Below are 20004 nucleotides of genomic sequence, written 5' to 3'. Positions count from 1 at the left end.
TAAATTTTGAAATATAACTTCATTTATTTATTACTCTATACCTTAAAATTCAGAATGTATAAAGTCATTCGCATTAACTCTACTTACTTATTACTCTGTGCAAAAAAAATCAAAATGTATAACTTATGAATTAAAATTATATTTTATCACACTTATTATGTTTTAATTACATTTAAATAATATTTATTAATATTGATAGTTATATTATGTTACGAACGGCAACATAAATATTTATACTATAAATTAGCTTAAATTACCGTTATTAAAATTAATTATAATATTTTTCATAATTTATGAATTAAAATTATTATTTTATTTTAATATAATCTATATTTTATTATGTACTTCAAACACTAAAATATATTTTAAATTAAAAAAATTAAACTTACAAAATTATTAGTTTATAGTATATATTGTTAAATTAAATTTATAATAAAAAAATTTGCATATTTAAATTATTTTATTAATTCATTAAAATAATCTTCAAATATTAAAATGTAATTTGAATAAAAAATACATATTTAGAAAATTATTTATTTATATTATATATTGTTAAATTAAATTTCTAAAGAAAATACAATTTTACATGTTTAAATTATTTTATTAAATATTTTAATATAATCCATATTTTAATATTTTTTAACAATACTAAATTGTAATTTAGTTTAAAAATACTACATTTATCAAATTATTAACTTATAATATATATTATTAAAATAAATATCTAATGAAAAGACAAGTTTACAAATTTAAATTATTTTATTAATTATTTTAATATAATATATAGTTTAATATATATTTCAAAAACTAAAACTTACTTTAAAATTAAATAAATTATACTTACCTAATTATTAGTTTATATTATATATTGTTAAGATCAAATAAAATAATTTAAAATTACTTTCATAATTTGCATAATTTATGAATTATAATCATAATTAATTCATGCTTATTATTTTTGAATTGTATTTAAGAAAAAATTATTAGAATTGATAATTATATAATGTTAAAAATATCAATAACAAAACTACTGTAAATAATATTTAATAAAAAATATTATAATTTATTATAAGTAATTTAAACAAATTTCAAAATTTTCTATGTTAAATGTTGAAAATAGAAAAAAGAATATTAATTAAATTGTACAAAAATACTTTTAAAAATTTTTTATGAAGTTTTTAATTTATCTTTTAATTATAAATAAAAATGTATCTTTGTTTTTAACTTCTATTTAATATTTGAATGTTAATTATTGTTTTATATTATATATTATTAAATTAAATTTCCAATGAAAAGATAAGTAAACTATCATACAAATGAAAAAATAACTTTTATTATATTAATTTTTTATTTTTTGACTTTTTATATATCACTGAGTAGGACTTCATCTCTATTTATATAAGTCATGTTTACACAAATTTTAAAAACTTGCTCACAGTTCTTTCTATTCTCATCCTTTTTCTTTGTATTTTGCAATCATGTCAGCTGTTAAGAATTACCTACCCACGTAATTTTTTATTTTTTGACTTTTTATATATCACTGAGTAGGACTTTATTTCTATTTATATAAGTCATGTTTACACAAATTTTAAAAACTTGCTCACAGTTCTTTCTATTCTCATCTTTTTTTTTTTGTATTTTGCAATCATGTCATCTGTTAAGAATTACCTACCCACGTAAGTACGTGCATTTTTGAGTTTGATATTTTTTTATTTTATTTTACTAAATTGTGTTATATATTTCAATTTAATTTTTTAAGTAAGCATAAAGATGTATTTTTTTTAAATGATATCATGTATTAAATTTTATTGTTAACTGATTAATTTGTATCAAATTTATCACTATTTTTCATGCTTTTGTAGGAGAACAACAAGTTACAATGAAGATAAATGGACTTTTTTTAATGATTTGAATTCAACAACAGATGATTGTATCAAACCTATATCTCCAACCATAGAAACAACAAACTAAAAAGAAAGAGAAAATTAATGTAAAAATTATAAATTTGTAATGTATTGTTCAAATTTCTTAGATAATACAGTAATTTATGTTTGATATTTTCTTTTAGGTTACAACTTGAAGAAGATGAAGTAAAAAATGAAAAATAAAAGGCAACAATAGAAGATTTAGAAGATTGAACAATTTTTATTGTAATATTGTATAAATACTTTTAATATTATGTAGAATTTGAAAAGTAAAATGTCATCAAACATTTAAATTTTTTATAAAATAATTTTGTTATCTTATTATATACATTTCTCTTATTTTATTATTATTATTATTATTATTATTATTATTATTATTATTATTATTATGTATTGACTTTATTTTTTAACATAAAATTTGCCTAGATTTTATATGTGACTCATAAACTTTATATTATATCAACTTCTATAATTTTAATTTATATAAAGATTAATATTTATATTAAATAAAATCATTCTTTTCTTTTAGTTTCTACCTAAATCTTAATTGAAAAAATTTTAACTACTATTTTTTTCTCTTCTTCTATTATTTTTATTTTTTTACAACTAATTTAATAGAAATTGATATATCATAATTATGTATAACTTATTAATGTAGACAATATTTTATTTATATTTTATATTTAATAATTATGATGATAATAATTGCTAAATTGTAATTAAGGAAAATTTATTAAAAATGATGGTTATATTATGTTAAAAATGGCTATATTAATATTATTGTGAATGACACGATACTTGATAAAAAAATTATTAAATTTTTAAATGTAAAAAATTTTAAAAATTTCATTGTGAAATAAAATTATGCTTAATGAACGAAAATAGTTAAATAGTAAAAAAAATCTATAAATTTCTTAAGTAACATTTTAATTGATATTAATTTAAAATATTTTATTAAATACTATATATACAATCTATATTTTAATTTGTACTTCAAATACTAAAATGTACTTTGAATTTAAAAAAAAACTACGATAGTAGTTTTATATTACATGTTGTTAAGTTAAATTTCTGATGAATAGACAAATTTATATATTTAAATTATTTTATTATTTAGTTTAGAATAATCTATAGTTTGATATGTATTTTAAATTCTAAAATTTACTTTTGCACTAAAAAATTTACACTTACAAAATTATTATTTTATATTATATATTGTTAAATTAAATTTCTAATGAAAAGACAACTTTATAAATTAAAATACTATATATAAAAAAAAATTAAAATTGTTAAAATAAGTTATAATATTTTGCATAATAAAAATAATTAATAGAAAAAAATATCTATAAATTTGTTGAGTTACCTTTTAATTAAAATAACATTGTTTATTTACTTTAAGTTATGTTAAAATTTAAATGATATTAATTTAAATTATTTTAAAAATTAGTTTAATATAATTTATATTTTATTGTGTACTTCAAACATTAAAATATACTTTGAATTAAAAAAATTACACTTACAAAATTATTAGTTTAATATAATTTAAATCATGTATTCAATTTTATTTTTAATTGATTAATTTGTATCAAATTTATCATTATTTTCTTTAATACATTACAAGTAATTATTTACTTTTATGTTTTTCACGCTTTTGTAAAGAATAACAAGTTCTAATAAAGATAAATAGATAACCGTTGTGAAATACACTAAATATATATAACAAAAAAAAGTTAATTAGTATTGATACAGTACTAATTAATAAAAATGTATTAGTATTTGTATTTTTCTGATTAAAAATTTATTATTTTTAATAAATTATAATTATGTTATTTTTATATATTGTTGTATAATAATTAACTAACTTAATTTATTTTTAAATTTTCTAATTGATTAATTTTTTTCTTTCTACAAAACAATTACATACATGCTTCCATAGTATGAGGTATTTTTCAGTGACAAAGAATAAAGATAGATTTGCTGCTGTTGAAAACAATTCTTTCATTTTGTAATTCTATGTCACTAATTGTTATTAAGGAATTAAATGATGATAACATAATTCTTTACTGTATTTTTGAGTTTGTGAACTTTGAAGATTTGAAAATTCGTTGTGAAAATAACATCTTAACAGGTATTTTGCTGTAAAATTTTACTAAAATTGTTATATAATTTGTATTTAATTTATCAATTAGTTTTCTAAATTTATTTATTTTATGAATATATGTGATTAGAGTGGTCATGCACACAAGTTCTATTGAAGAAAAAATAATTACTTAAGGTAAGATAAAAGAATGAAGGAATTAATGTATAAATTATAAATTTGTAATATATTGTTCAAAATTCTTAGATCATATAATAATTTAGAAGATTATATTTTCTATTAAATCACAACTTGAGAAAAATGAAACAAAAAATGGTGAACAAAAGGCAACAATGGAGGATTTAGAAGATTGAACCATTTTTATTACAATATTGTATAAATACTTTTAATATTGTGTAGAATTTGAAAAGTAAAAATGTCACCAAATATTTTTATCTTTTATAAAATAATTTTATCTTATTATATATATATATATATATATATATCTTATTTTATTATTATATATATATTATGTATTGAGTTTGTTCTTAACATAAAATTTGTTTAAATTTTATATTATATCAACATCAGTAATTTTAATTGATATAAAAATTAATTTTTATATTAAAGAAAATCATTATTCTCTTTTAGTTTCTATCCAAATTTTAATTAAAAAATTTTTAACTACTCTTTTTTCCTCTACTTCTATTATTTTAATTTTAAAAAAAATTAATTTAATAAAAATTAATTTATCATAAGTATGTTTAACCTATTAATGTAGATAATATTTTATTTATATTTTATATTGTAATAATTATGATGACAAATTTAATTTTTTAAATTAAAAAATTAACAATATTTTTACTTAATAATTTTGTTGCAATTTTTTCATAAAATGTTATAATGATAATGATAAATTCAAAAATTTTAAATTAAAACTAATTAATTATAATAATTGAAATAAATTAAATATTATTAAATATCATAACAATGAAAATGAGTATGATTTGATATTTAAAACTTTAAGTAACTGTTGGTTTTGTATATATAATAATTTTATATTGTAATGAACAAATATGTAAAAAAAAAATATAAGTTTTAACTCTATATTAAGTTCAAATTTTAGATTTAATTTATATATATATATATATATATATATATATATATATATATATCATTTGTTTCAAAAGTTAACAAGCATTTTTCTTTACGTACTTCTAAAATTTGATGAGTATGAAGTTTAAATTTTTACAATTACCGAAAGACTTACAATTTAAGAAAGATTGAGATTAATGTTTAAAATATTATAAAAATATTCTTTATATTAACATATCAAATTGTATTTATTTATTAGAATTATATATTCTCATTGTATGATTATTTAAAATTTTTAAATTGAAATACAAGTTCTAATATTTTTGAAAATTTTACTGAGAGTATTCAATTACAAACGCAGAGAACCATGCTTTCTAATGAAAAAATTTATTCATTTTGTGGACTTAAAGTTAATTTCCAATATGTAAATCAAAATACAGGTATTATACATAAAAATATTAATTTAATACAAATATTTTTTATTAATATATGTTTATTATGTTATATTCTTAAAATTATAATTTTTTAATTTTAAAAAATATTTAAATCAGGTTCACTAAATATTAACTTTTTGTTTTTGTAAGACTATGTGATATATCAAATATTATACTATAGAGATAGAAATTAGGACATCACACAAAAATTATATCTGAAAGCAATTATCAAATTTCAAATACACCGGATCTGCGTCAAAATTATTAGAACATATCTATTTTTTTAATGATGGTATAATATTTTAATGTGTATATATTAAATTTATATTTATATTTTTAAAATAATTACAGACCTAATGAATATTTTAATGACAGTATAATATTATTTAAATTAAAATTTTATTTAGTTATTTATTACTCTTTTATAAGATGCAACATATTATTAAATCTATTATTATCTTAATAAATATTATCTTAATTTTATTAATTCTATTATTATTACATTAACAAATAATTATTTAAAATTATTTCATATTTTAAAATTAATTTACTTCTTTATTTTAATTAGAGAATAATAATAAAAATTTATTCATGCATGTATTGGTATTAATATTATAAACTGCGATAATATTTGTTTACTTATTTATTAATATAATTCAATTATACACTTATAGAGTTTATTATAACTACTCTTATAATTAATATTTTATCATACAAATTATAAATTAAAATATATTTACTTATTTGTTAATAATTTTTTAAAATTATTGGTGATAAATCAAATTAAATTATTAAATAAGAGCTTATGTATCTTGTAAAATTATTGAATATTTTAAATTTTAATGGATTTACTCTCCATTGCTTGCAACTCAAAGAATGAATGTCAATTATGCTACTTTGGAACATTAATTCGATATTAGAAATGTGCAATGGAACAAGACTCCTTATTAATGACAATCATTAAATTATGTTGAATTATATTTGTCAAAACCTATATTTAATTATAGTCAATTATATGTTGCATTGTCTAAAATAATGTCAATAAAAAAAATAAAAATATTTATTATTAAAGAAAATAAAAAAATATATCAATACAAAAAATATTATATAAAAAATATTTCATAATCTTTCTTACTATAATTATATTTAATATAATAATTTTTTTATCATATTAATATATTTTTATATTTAAATTATATATTTTATATTTTAAAATAAATTAATTTAATAAAAATAAAACAAACCCGTGCGTGGCATATATTTACTAGTTATTTACTAGTTAAAAGATAAAACTATATCAAAGTTTAAATTTGTAAAGTTCAATTTTACATACAAGGAAAGTTTAGGTATTAACAACTAAATAATTTAAAATTAATTGATTTTAAGTAATCATGAATTAAATTTTAATATATATATATATATATATATCTATTTAAAGTTTAATTTTATTGTATTGATAATTATTACAGAAATTAAATTATTTTTGTTAAAATAACAAGACATAGTATAAAAAAAGATTTATACCGTTAATCCATTTTTTGTGTAGACCACAAGTTAAAATCTCCCTCCGACTCTGAATATTAACACAGCTGGATTTACAAAAACTTGAGATTATACGCTAAGTTGGAACAATCTCATACTAATTAATTCTATGGTCAATGATTTACATTGTTATTCTATTTAAATTAAATTCTTATAAATAATGTAAAAAAATTGACACTAAAACCTTGAAAGAAAGAATAAATTAAAAAATTTTCTCATCCTCAAAAACTCAAAATCTAAATACACCAACAACGACACGACATGAGTAACTAATTACTACTTCAACACATAATATAACATTTCAATTTTAGTTGTCACATTTCAATTTTATTCTTAATTTTTTTAACTTTAATTTTTTAAAATTTAACATTTTTAATTTTTAATAATGAATTGACGCAATAAATGGACGCATAACAATCTCTTAATTACTCATATTATTACTAAGACTAAAAGCATTAAATTCCAAAAGAATACAACTATAAAATAAAACTAAAAATAGAAATCTCACAAGATTATAAGAATTAAAAATATATTTAAACTTATAAAATATATATATTTCAAGATGAGGAATCCGACGTACAGAAGCAAAAGACAACAGAACGTTGGAAATATCCACAGTATTAACATTATTATATAAAGAGTGAATTGGACATTGTCGCAATAATAAGACCCAATGGCAAAGCATAAGACAACAATAATCTGAGACTTTGACAACGCATATATGTCTATGTATATGTTCATGAAACCTTCACAGTTCCCCACAGATAGAACACTTCTCTGATCGGCATAGATGGCATCTACCATCAACAAGAAAATGTTTGATTCAGAAGAAGCTTCAGCAATGGTTAAGGATCTAAGAGGAACGTTTGATTCTGGCAAGACTAGGAGCTACGAGTGGAGAACTTCCCAGTTAAAGGCACTTGTCAAACTAACTGAAGAGCATGAGCAAGAGATCGTTGCAGCTCTTCACTCTGACCTATCAAAGTCTGAAACTGAATCTTTCATCCAAGAGGTACTATTCTCCTATTCTTCAAACTATAATTTTACCATTTATTGGATCTTTTGGCTAAATTTTCAGTTTCTACCGTTTTTTTAACCAAAGTTTTTATAACTGTGTTTGCTTTAATTTATACTTTAATCGAATTTTATGTGGCATTTTTTCTTTTGGTTTAATTGTATTTTTAATTAATTGAATTGTCTACAGTTCAAAATTAACCAATCATAATATAAAATCTTAAAATTTAAAGTTTTTAAGTAGAAAAATTAATAAAAACTAAATTTGCACAATTACAAAATAGAGTGACTTAATTAGTTTAAAAGAACTTAAAAGACTAAAATTGAACATAATTTAAACTAGAAGGACTACCCTTTTATATCCGAACTTAGTGAGATTAGTGAAGAATTATTTAACATCTGATTCTGAAAACTCAGAATAACTTTGAAATATATGCATGTAGAATGAGAAAGAGAATTCAATTAAAACTAAATTGAGTTTTATAAACAAAGAAATCAACGGACGAATAACATAAAATGTATATTTTAACACTGTTTTAAAACATGAAAAAGAATATATATTAATTTATGTTTTTGCATGTTATTTTAATACTTGTGATTCCCATCCTGAATAAATTAATATAAAAGTCGAGATCCATGGCCTTAGGGACCACTCCGTCCTTTTATAAGTTCTAACTTCTAAGTATGATCGATCGATTGTGATATTAAATAAGTCGTGGCACTCAAAACGTTACTAAGAGAAGTGTTGATTTTGGAATAAATACTATCATCTAATACGATATTATTCTAAAAGCATGAATAATTAATTTTTATAATAATTAATAAAAATGTAATACAATTAATTAATACATAAAAATGTATATTAACAATGCATTAAAATTGAATTCATATTGTTTTCTTATTGTATTAAATTTCAGCCATTATTTTTAAAAAAGAATTTTAAAAATTATCTTAAATGAGTGTATTTTTAGAAATTAATATTCTCTCTCTTCTTATACCATAACTTCTTCAGTATTGAAATCTTAATTGAATCTCTTAATTTGAATTTTAAGCTCTCTCTATTTTAAAACTTACACCTCCACCCCCACCCATTCTTAAAATACACACACATATATATATATAAATCATTTTAGTCTAGTTTTAATATTGTGTTTAGTTAATGGTTGTTATCTTTTGCATTAAAATTTATCTGTATTATTTAATCATTCTAATTTTTTTCTAGTATTTTATAAATCTCTTACAATTAAGCGCATGTTATAATAAAAGTTTGGAGTGATCAATTATTTTTATATCTATAAAATAATTAAAATTATTTAAACTACTTATTATCAAGAAGGGATATTTATTAAAAAAATATTTTAAAATACCTATGAAATCATTCGAGAGCGCGTGAATATATTTGAGCATTTTAATTATTTTAATGATATCGTTAGTTAATTTTATTACTTATTTTCTTATACTACTATAATATTTTTTAAACAATGTTCACCGTTTAAGTATTTGATAAGTTTTAATTTTTTATTACAACAAGTTTTAATTATAAAATATAAATTAAGGATAGGAGTTTTTGTGATGCTTAAAAAACAGAATTTTTTGTGCAATGAGTCCAAACTTAAATCGAGGACACGTTTAGTCGTTTATCACTTTCATACAAAAGATAATAGTTGCAATTGACTAATAATTTCCTTAAATACAACATTAAAATTTGGATTAAATGTAATATATCTTTAAAATAAAATAAAAATATGTCTGTTTTAAACATAAAGAGATTTTTATTTTTTATTTTTTATTTTTTGTAATCAACGTAAAATAGAAGAAAGATTGGGCTTTAGAGTAATTTACTCCTTTTAAATTTTGACATTACACAACACATTAATATACGCAGACATAATATATCTTAACTTGAATACTTTATTTTTGTAATTTTATTCATCATTTTAAAATTTTTTCTATCTTTTTATCTAACAAAATAAATTCTTCATTATTAACCTTAAATATATCTCATATACTTTTTTTTTTCAAAATACATAATACATAATACGCTATAATTTTAAATTTTAAATTTTAACTCAATCAAAAAAATTCTTGAGGTACTTGTTCTAAATTTAAGGAAGAAACTAAAAGATTTTTAAGTCAAATTATCAAGAAATATAGATTAAAAGTGAAGCAGAAGTGTACATAAGTTCATGAAAGATAATTCAAAAAAAAATTCTTAAATATTTAATTTTCTAAGTCCTTATACACAATTATCTTTATTTTATCAATGATGAGATATTAGAATAAGAAAATATGCATTTACTGAAAAATCATAAGTCTTTATTTATAATAGACAAATATATAGTTTTTCAAGAATAACTATATTTTTGAATATTATAAAAATTAAAAATTATTAAAAAATATATTTGTAATTTATCACGTTATCAAAGTTAAAATAAATTTAATAGCAAAAAAAAAGAGTTAAAATTAATTTTATGATATAAAATTCACACTAAGTAAAATATTATAAATCTAAACAAATTTATCCTTCTAAATTTACTTTAAGAGGATAAAAACTTTATACACATAATTAATAATATATGTAGGGTCATGTATTAAAAAATATCTAACATTACTGGAATGCTTTAAATTTATTAGTAAATATAAAAAAATTTATTTAATAAATAAATATTTGATGCATATTTAAAATAGAATGTTTTGTAAAAATATATAATATTGTCTTTTAAAAAATAGCATGCATCCTTAAAATTTGTAATACAAAATAAATGAATATTTTTACAAAAGAAGTTATAGGGAGTTGAGTCTTAGAATTTATATTTGTTTAAAATATATCGGTTCTTTTTTAGAGTTTAAAGAAAAAGAAAATAAAAAAATTAAATATTTTATTTTAATATTTAACATTGAGTTATTATTTTATATTTTTTATTTATATATTTTTTTCTATTTTATTTTTAAAAAAAATAAAATTAAATATTTTTCTCTTTAAAATTTAATATTTTTAAATTTTAAATTTATATTTTTATAATTTTTTAAAAAAATTCTCACTCTAAAACTAACATTTTTAATAAAAATATTTTTTTATTATTTTAACTCTAAAACATACTAATTATTTAATTTAACAAATAAAAATATAAATAATAAGTTTTACTACATGAATCACTAAAAATTTTTAAAATGAAAAACTTAAAAATAAAAAATATACAATTAAGAAGGTTTTAGAAGTTTAAAAGAACTCTCTAACTCTTTCCCTCATATTTAATTAACTTCTAAATTAAGATTAGTGATCACTAACTCTTTATTTCTCTTTATTTTTCTTTTATTTATTTTTGTTCGACCAGTGAGTAATTGACATTTAAGAAAAAATTCAGATAAAATATTAAAATTAATTAAAGTAGGAATTTGAAGAAAAATTTAACATAAGAAACAGAAATAATTAATATTTTTATAATTTTAACTAAATATTAAATAGTAGTAAAATTGCATGTCCTAAACATATTATAACAAAAGATTTTATCTTAAAGAAAGATTACTGAAGTTGATATAATTTGTCACATTTTAAACCTAAAATAAAATATGATATGATCTGTACTTAAACCAAAAATACTCCTCAAACCACCCTCCCAACAAGAACAAGAAAATAAAAGAAAATGACTCACAAGCAATCGGGTTAGGAGCACCAAACTTGTCCAAAAGTCCAAACTCCGCCAAAGACCAAACATGAGCAGATTCAGATGGCCACATGCAACTTGCATTCTGTCATATTAACAAGCAACATTTTTGTCCCGCCACGCGCCTCATCATCGTGTAATCAACACTCTCCTCATTTAAAACTTAAGCCAATATCAAGTAATTTTTATTATTATTCGAGAATCAATATCATTTATTTTATAATTTTACTTTGCTTTAATATTATATTTTTCGTCAACTTACAAATATATAATTTCAAATAAATAAATATTTAAATACAGAATCACTCATATCTTGGGTGTTTTTAGAAATATTTATATTTTTTTTATATCATTGTATACCAATTATCTTAATTATATAAAATATTAGTGATTATTTGGTGTATGTACAGTTTTTTCAAATTTAAATTTTTGCATATTAAAAAAGTAAATTTAAAATGCATACCGTACATAATTCTTTAAAAATTAACAAAAAGTAAAATTGAAAAAGGATTATGTTAAATAAAAAAAGAACATAATCACAAAATAAATACAAATAAATAATTAAATATTAATTATGTTTTAACAAAGAGTATAAGACAAAGTTAAACACCATCAAAACATGATAACTTTATTTTCACATTAAAAAAGAGAAATTAATGACAGCATGCCATCTTTCCAAAACATAATAAAATGAAATATTAAATTACTTTTGATAAAAGCTATTCAAATTTTACAAACCGATATTTTTATAAACTAACAAATAGATAAATAAATTTATAGTTTAATATTATGATAAACATATAAATTCATTATATCTGGCAATGTATAAAAACTCCATATTTTTATTTGATTAAATAATTTTATATTATTTAATGAAATTGTCATATTTAGATTTATTAGCATAATCACAAATTTGGAATTATGTTGATTATACTGTTATTTCAATTTTTTCTTCAAGTATTTATTTTATTATTTTAAAATTTTAGATATCCAATTTAACTAAAACATAATTTTAACATTAACATTGTATTAAAATTAAATGTGTATTCTGGTTTCCGGAAAGTTCCAAAGCGGTCGTTTTGACTGAAGTTTGCCTCTCTTAACTTTTGTAGGCCTTCATCCTTTCTTGCATATTCCTACTTTTTTATTTGCTTATTTAGAAAGGAACAATTTTATCCTTATTTTATACGTTATTCTTTTAAAATAAACTACATAAAAAATAATGACGGCTATTGAGTATTATTAATTATTCAAAAAGATAAATATTGTACAATTAATTTTATAGTTTTAATCCAACAAAAATAATGTTATAATATTTTATATTTTTAGAATATTAATTAATACAATTTCATTATTTAAATCACTAAAAATTAATACTACATATTATTATTATTATTATATATCCAAAAATTTTCTTACGTAAGAACGAAACACCGTTAAATATCGACTCTAGTAATCCACAAAATATCCTATTGGCTTTCATTAACCGGTCTTGTTTTTGTATAAAGCGTGATTTGGTTTATAATTAAATTCAATGATTTAATAACATTAAATACTATAATTTAATAAAAAAATATTATTCATTAATTTCTTTCTCGAATACACGTTAAGAAAAGTAATAACGTTTGCTATATATCTAATAGCATTTTTAATTCCTTAAGCAAGGTAGGGTAGCGGTTTGGAGGAGCCTTTCTGTTTTCCTAAATCTAATGATTATCATTAATGGGTGGCATTTTGTACAAAGCGTAATTTCGTTGGGCTTCTGAAATGGAAACCCAAACAAATTATAAATATACTTATCTCAAATGAAGTACGCTAGCTGCCAATTTCACTGTTCTTTGTATTGCAAGTTATCGCGATCTGTCACACACCTCTGCACCCATAGCAACCTCTTCTTTTCCTTTTGCTTCTCTTTGAGTTCGCCGTGTCGTTTTCAATTTCGCCTGCAACATACAAAATAATGTCCGCGCAAGACAAAACGACGTCCAAGAATGAAGCGTTTGACGCCGACGCTGCTTCGATGCTCGTGAAGGAGATGAAGGGAACCTTCGCTTCCGGCAAAACACGCAATTACGAATGGAGGGTGTCGCAGCTCAACGCACTAGCCAAACTCGCTGACGATCACGAGCAACAGATCGTTGACGCTCTCCTAAACGACCTCGCCAAGCCACCACTCGAAACTGTCGCATACGAGGTCGCTCCCTTCCGCTCTGCGTTTTCTTCTTCCTCTGTCATTTATTGATTTTCAGTTTAGAGTGTTTATTTTTTTTGTTTTATTTTTGGTGTGTGTGTTTGACCTCAGTGATTACAATATTCGGAAAATCGTTCGCAGGTGGATTTTGTTGTGATGGAGATTGGGAAATTCTGAAAATAGAGATTTTGTGCGGTTCATTTATTACTGGGTCCAATTTTGCGGGACAAAGTGATGTGTGTGTCATCTCTAAAATTCTGAGCGACGCTTGTTCTTTGCCCAGTGTTGACTTGTTTTGTTGTAGTATTGTGGCTGTTTTCGGGATGTATAAAACTCAGTTCGTGCTGTTTAGTTCATTTGAGTTTTACATGATAATTTACGATAACGTTAAATATAAATAATTTATTAAAATTAAATTCAGATTTTAATACATGATGAAGAATATTAGAATAGTACGCAAGTTTTTTTTTTTTTTTTTTTTTTTTTTGTTGAGGGGGATTAGTAGGACATATCTCTCTGTGCATTGCTGTTCGCGTTTCATTGCCTGTGGTAGGGGAAACGATGCCGTTTGGTGGCTGTTGGTTTGGTGTGAGCATTAATGGCGCTCTTCCCACATTAGGGTGGGCCAATGTTGTGTTGTGGTCCTCATAAATTTGCCTGTGAATCTCTTTTTGGTGGCTTTGGTTCTTTAATTCATGAATTTAGTTAAAATTAGCCTTATTAATTTTTTTTTATATTGAAAAAGTAAATTTATTGTTGAAAATTTGTTAACAAGTGCCTTAAAATACTGGTTAAGAAATAAAAATTGAAAAAAATTTATTGAAGAGTTTGTTGCTACACTCCCCTCATGATTTTAATAAGATTTTTTTATTGATTGATTTCTTAATTAGTGTCTTTAGGATATTGATCAACAACCTTCAACTTTTAAGGATTGATGTTAATAAAACTGTTAATTTATTGGCGGTGTCTTGAACTCGAGGGTGATTAAAGCTTAAATCACTGTCACGAGATTTGTTGTTGCAGTACACCTCGTCCTGGGTGTTTGTGATCTGTTATTTAGGTGTTTGTGCTTTAAGTGTGTGGTTTCCTTTTTATTGCACTTTCATTCTTTCATGCGATTGACAAATAGGATTTCGTTTAGGTGTTGGATGCCACTGGCTAATATAGTAGTTTATAATGAAGTTACTATATGACACATGCCCACCTAATATGGCACTATCCAAGGACAATTTATTCACACATTCTGTGCTTGTTTAAACAGAAACATATGACCAAATTAAGGTTAGCTAAATTGGAAAGTTTTTGCTACCAATTAGCTTCTTGCTGTATTTAACTGTTATGTTTTTATAGTAATGCCAAGTGTACAGCTGGCAGTTCATAATTGCCTCACTCAAAATTGCAAGAATAATTTTCATTAAGTTTATGCATATTGAATTGGTTATAACTTATTTCGTATTTGAAATTTTTGGTATCTTAGCCTGCTCAGCCCTTATTGTTTCTCCAAACTTCTCCACTCATTTTTTGGATGGTGTTGAAGTTTATAAGATTTCATTATGTTGATACGTCTGTTTAAGGATTTGATGGTAAACTAATTTGGAAAAGACACTAACTCTATTTCAACTAAAATACTGAAAACTCTGTTACAGATTAACTTAAGATGTATTATTTGCTACCAAACGAACATTCAGAGCTTTTAATAAGGCCACTAAGCTGAAAATGTGAAATAAAAACCTAAATCCTTGACTATTGCTTATTAGGTGCTTGATCAACAAAACGGTGTTAACTATTTAATTGGCCATCTTCTCTTAACTAGCGGAACTGTGTTGCAGATTGCTATGTTGAAAAACTCATGTAAAGTTGCACTTAAGGAATTGAAACACTGGATGACTTCAGAAAAGGTATAATTTATGTGAAGTTCTTTCACAAACATTACTTGATATAATTCTTTTGATTTACACGCAAATTTCCCTTTATGCAGGTGAAAACTTCACTCACAACTTTTCCTTCTTCAGCTGAAATAGTATCTGAACCACTAGGTGTTGTGTTGGTCATCTCTGCATGGAACTATCCATTTCGTATGTTAATATTTAGTTGACCTTGTTTAATATGCTTTTGAGCTGTCATATCACCTTTCTCTCTTTTCCAAGTCCTCAAAATGTATAGTGATGATAATATTACATTCTCTATTTGTCTTTCCAGTGTTGTCACTTGATCCAGTCATTGGAGCTATTGCAGCTGGTAATGCTGTGGTTCTAAAACCATCAGAAATTGCTCCTGCGACATCATCCCTTCTGGCAAAACTGTTGGGAGACTACATGGATAACTCATCTGTAAGAGTTGTTGAGGGGGCAGTTGATGAAACATCTGCTTTACTGCAGCAAAAGTGGGACAAAATTTTCTATACAGGTTCTTGTTTGTCACTCTTCTGCTTCCTCAATGGTTTGTAATCCTGAAATGATTTTGTTTTCCTCATCATTAAATTTTTCCTTTTGGTTGGTCTCCTTTTTAAGATGTAAGCTGCATTTGGATACACAAGTTAATCAACCGCTTATTTTATAAGCGCTTTTCAAATGATGGTTTATATCATAAATTTAAACATGAAACTTATTGTAATAAGCTGAAACAACTTATTTTGATAAGTTATATCTAGAAGCTTATTGAAATAAGTTAAAAAGAGTTTATGGGATCTCCCACTAAGGTATTGTCCGAGTCCACCTTCGGTTGCATTGACTGTGCTTGTATCTGTGACGTATTGTTTTAGATTCCTATTGTCAATCTTATATAAAAATTCATTTTGTTATAAATATACAAGGATCTAATGCTAGTTGTTCTTGAATGTTTGCCTGTAAGTTTTATTACAATGATACTTGTGTATTAGAATATTGTTTACTTAAAAAAATAAAAATAATCTTTCGATTTATAGGTAATGGACGAGTGGGACGCATTGTGATGGCAGCTGCTGCAAAACACCTTACCCCGGTTGTGCTTGAGCTTGGAGGAAAATCTCCAGTTGTTGTTGATTCAAATATCAATTTACAGGTATACCTTTGCCCCTCTTATTTTTAACAATTACTTGTTATTACCTGATCTCTTGTACCTCACCTTTGACCTAAGTTAATTTGAATTTGAATTGCAAGGTAGCAACTAGACGAATAATTGCAGGAAAGTGGGGTTGTAATAATGGACAAGCCTGCATTTCTCCCGATTATATTATAACAACAAAAGACTATGCTCCCAAATTGGTAACAAGTTTTTCCTAAGTGTATTTAAATTCTAGATTTGTCTGTTTGTTTAGTATTTAGTTCCTCCTATTTCTAGGTGGATGCTCTTAAGACTGAATTGGAGAAATTTTATGGAAACAATCCATTGGAATCAAAAGATTTGTCCCGTATTGTGAACTCCAACCACTTTGCTCGCTTGACAAAGCTCTTGGATGATGATAAGGTTTCTGGTAAGATTGTTTATGGAGGTGAAAAAAATGAAAGCAAATTGTAAGCTCTCTGTCTTCTTTTTGGAGTATATGTGTGTGAAATCTTGATTTAATGATATATTGATATATAATAGATCTTGACTCTAGCATTTCTCTTTTTCCTCAAATTGCAGGAGGATTAGTCCCACTGTCCTATTGGATGTCCCGCGGGATTCACTAATCATGAGTGAGGAGATATTTGGTCCTTTACTTCCCATTCTTACGGTAGGAATTAAGACACCAGTAGTACACCACAGTAAATGTTTCTGTGAACTTTTCTTCAAATTTTGATTAGTTTCTTTGTGTTGCTTACTTGCTTTTACAATAGTATAATGAAAACAAATTTGCAGAGTTCTTCAAATGGTTTACACTTTACAATCTGCAAGAGTAATTGATGTGTTCTTCATGTGGGAGTCAAAATATCAATTTTCACCTTTAATGTGAAATACAAGATATTGCACTTTTCTATTAAGGCTTTTGGGAGGAAATTTTAATTGTTTATATCACATCCAAAAATCTGATAAATCAATAGCCGGTAATATTTTGAAGACATTTGAAGAAGCCAATTGTTCATCTAACCTGGAAACAGGTGATGGTAAATTGTGAAGTGTTTATAAGTAAATTAAATCCAGAGTGATGAATTATAATGCTTTTCTCTTTTTCCCTTGCTTGACACAGGTCGATAAATTGGAAGAAAGTTTTGATGTGATCAATTCAGGACCAAAGCCTCTTGCGGCATATATATTTACAACCAACAAAAAGCTCAAGGAGCAATTTGTTATGACTGTTTCAGCTGGCGGTTTGGTTGTTAATGACACTACTCTACATGTAATTTTTATATCTATCCTTGAATCTCTGAGCTAGTATGTTCCTCTGTTTGTGGTTCTTATATGCAAACAGTACAGCAGTATAGGTGATTAATCTGCTTCAAGGTTGTGCTTGTTGCCGTCAATTCCTTGTTATGTGATAAATTTTGTTATAGAAGATTAAAGAAAATGACGTGAAAATTATTTCTTAAAGGTATAGTTTTTTCAGATTTCATTTGCTACAGTAAGGAGCATCCTTTGTGAGTCTATTGTCACTCGAAAAATGTTTATTGTCACTCCTTTTTAAATAATTTTTTTATAAATTATTTTTTCATTGGTTAATTAAATTGATAATAATATTATTTAAATAAAAAATATTAAAAATGGAGTGACATTAGACACATAGGAGTGTTAATTTACACTTCCTAAAATTAAGTGTTTTTAGTGCCCCATATCTTTGCTTTTATTGGTTCACGTTGAAATTTGAGTTTCTTTAGATAAAATGTAGATTTTGCATCTATATATGCTCACATTTTATTGTTATTATATAATTTGAAATCTGAACGCTCTTCGTCTGTGTTTCTGTTTACCGTTTGGCCCTGTCACATTGCAGCTTGCAGTTCATACTTTGCCGTTTGGGGGAGTTGGTGAGAGTGGAGTCGGTGCATACCACGGGAAGTTCTCATTTGATACTTTTAGCCACAAAAAAGCAGTTCTTTATCGCAGTTTTATGGGTGACGCATCAATAAGGTACCCTCCGTACACAAATACAAAGATGAGATTGCTGAAAGCTCTCATTGGTGGTGGCATACTTGGTATAATTCGTGCCCTGTTTGGATGGTCCTAGGTTATGATTTTAATTGTCTTGGATTCTTGATGCAATTAATACATTTTTCATTCTGGTTTCCTTGTATTATAATTTCGATTTTTAGTTTTATTTAATACTCAATAACCATGACTTGTGGTTGAGAGTAAATTATGTATTGCTATTTATTTTGGTACGATTATTTTAAGATGCACTATAACTTCCCTACCAGATGCAATACTGGTTGTGTAACAGGTCTCTTGAAAACAGTGTTATTAATAATCAAATTGGAATTGAAGTATGAATTCGTATTTCGTTGGGACCGTTCCTTTCTTCCTGTCTTACTATAAAGCTGCACTAGTTGTTAAACAGGATAACCTGTACAAAGGATTAAATGTGCAAGTTACTGAATTGCGTGGCTTGAGACTGGGGACACAATGCTTTTAAATGTTTTTCATATGCAACCAAAGTAGCTTCAGTATGTATGCTTCTATGAAGTGACCAGAAGCTAATTTTGAGTAAATAAATTTATGACATGTATGCTACTGTTGTTGTGATTCTTATGCTGCCAAGACTACAAATGCAAGTAATCCTTTAGACCCAGATACACTTATTTGATTGAATATAAATCTTTAAAAAAAGAAGAATAAAAATAAGGTGACAATTTTATTAAAAATAAAAGTAGAAAATATTATTATCCTGCGAAGTTCTTGGGATGTTTTGTTGGAAATTCAACTAGAATGATACGTCAAGTTTCCTCCTAATTCTTGGGAAATTGGCACGTGCTACGCTGGTGACCATCTCACAAACAGAATGGATGATATCGTTCCGTGTCCACAATTTTACCACAACAGTGACATTTATATATGGTGGGTGGATTCTAAGATGCACCCTGTATGTATAGTTTGGTGCATCCATTCTTGCTCACAATAATGTTATCATAACATTGTTTAGATTTTCTCTGGCCATCTACTGCGCATG

General features: G+C 23.7%; 1 protein-coding gene across 2 annotated transcripts; it reads left to right on the top strand.

Annotated features, from left to right (window-relative positions):
• Positions 1-7863: 7863 nt before the first annotated feature.
• Positions 7864-19331, top strand: LOC113846165 (aldehyde dehydrogenase family 3 member H1-like). Of its 2 annotated transcripts, none has more exons than XM_027474124.1 (10): positions 7864-8085; positions 15773-15841; positions 15922-16018; positions 16143-16349; positions 16867-16982; positions 17081-17185; positions 17262-17434; positions 17547-17637; positions 18091-18240; positions 18832-19331. In XM_027474124.1, exons 1-10 carry the CDS (start codon positions 7864-7866, stop codon positions 19063-19065), a joined length of 1464 nt encoding a protein of 487 aa, XP_027329925.1. In that variant the 3' UTR covers positions 19066-19331. The 2 variants fall into 2 exon arrangements, with proteins under 2 accessions (XP_027329925.1, XP_027329924.1); XM_027474123.1 differs by lacking the exon at positions 7864-8085 and adding an exon at positions 13411-13946.
• The last annotated feature ends 673 nt before the right edge of the window (positions 19332-20004 follow it).

Source organism: Abrus precatorius, unplaced genomic scaffold, assembly GCF_003935025.1.
Source record: "Abrus precatorius isolate BTA unplaced genomic scaffold, Abrus_2018 Scaffold8, whole genome shotgun sequence".
Taxonomy (NCBI): domain Eukaryota; kingdom Viridiplantae; phylum Streptophyta; class Magnoliopsida; order Fabales; family Fabaceae; genus Abrus; species Abrus precatorius.
The sequence above is the reverse complement of the archived record's forward strand: the minus strand, read 5'-3'. Positions and strand labels throughout refer to the sequence as shown.

Excerpts from the sequence above, each read along its gene's own strand:
- LOC113846165 (XM_027474123.1), top strand. The coding sequence starts at position 13,713 with ATGTCCGCGCAAGACAAAACGACGTCCAAGAATGAAGCGTTTGACGCC. Across the intron at positions 16,019-16,142 it reads TGCATGGAACTATCCATTTC|TGTTGTCACTTGATCCAGTC; the intron begins GTATGTTAATAT and ends TTGTCTTTCCAG. Across the intron at positions 16,350-16,866 it reads GGACAAAATTTTCTATACAG|GTAATGGACGAGTGGGACGC; the intron begins GTTCTTGTTTGT and ends TTCGATTTATAG.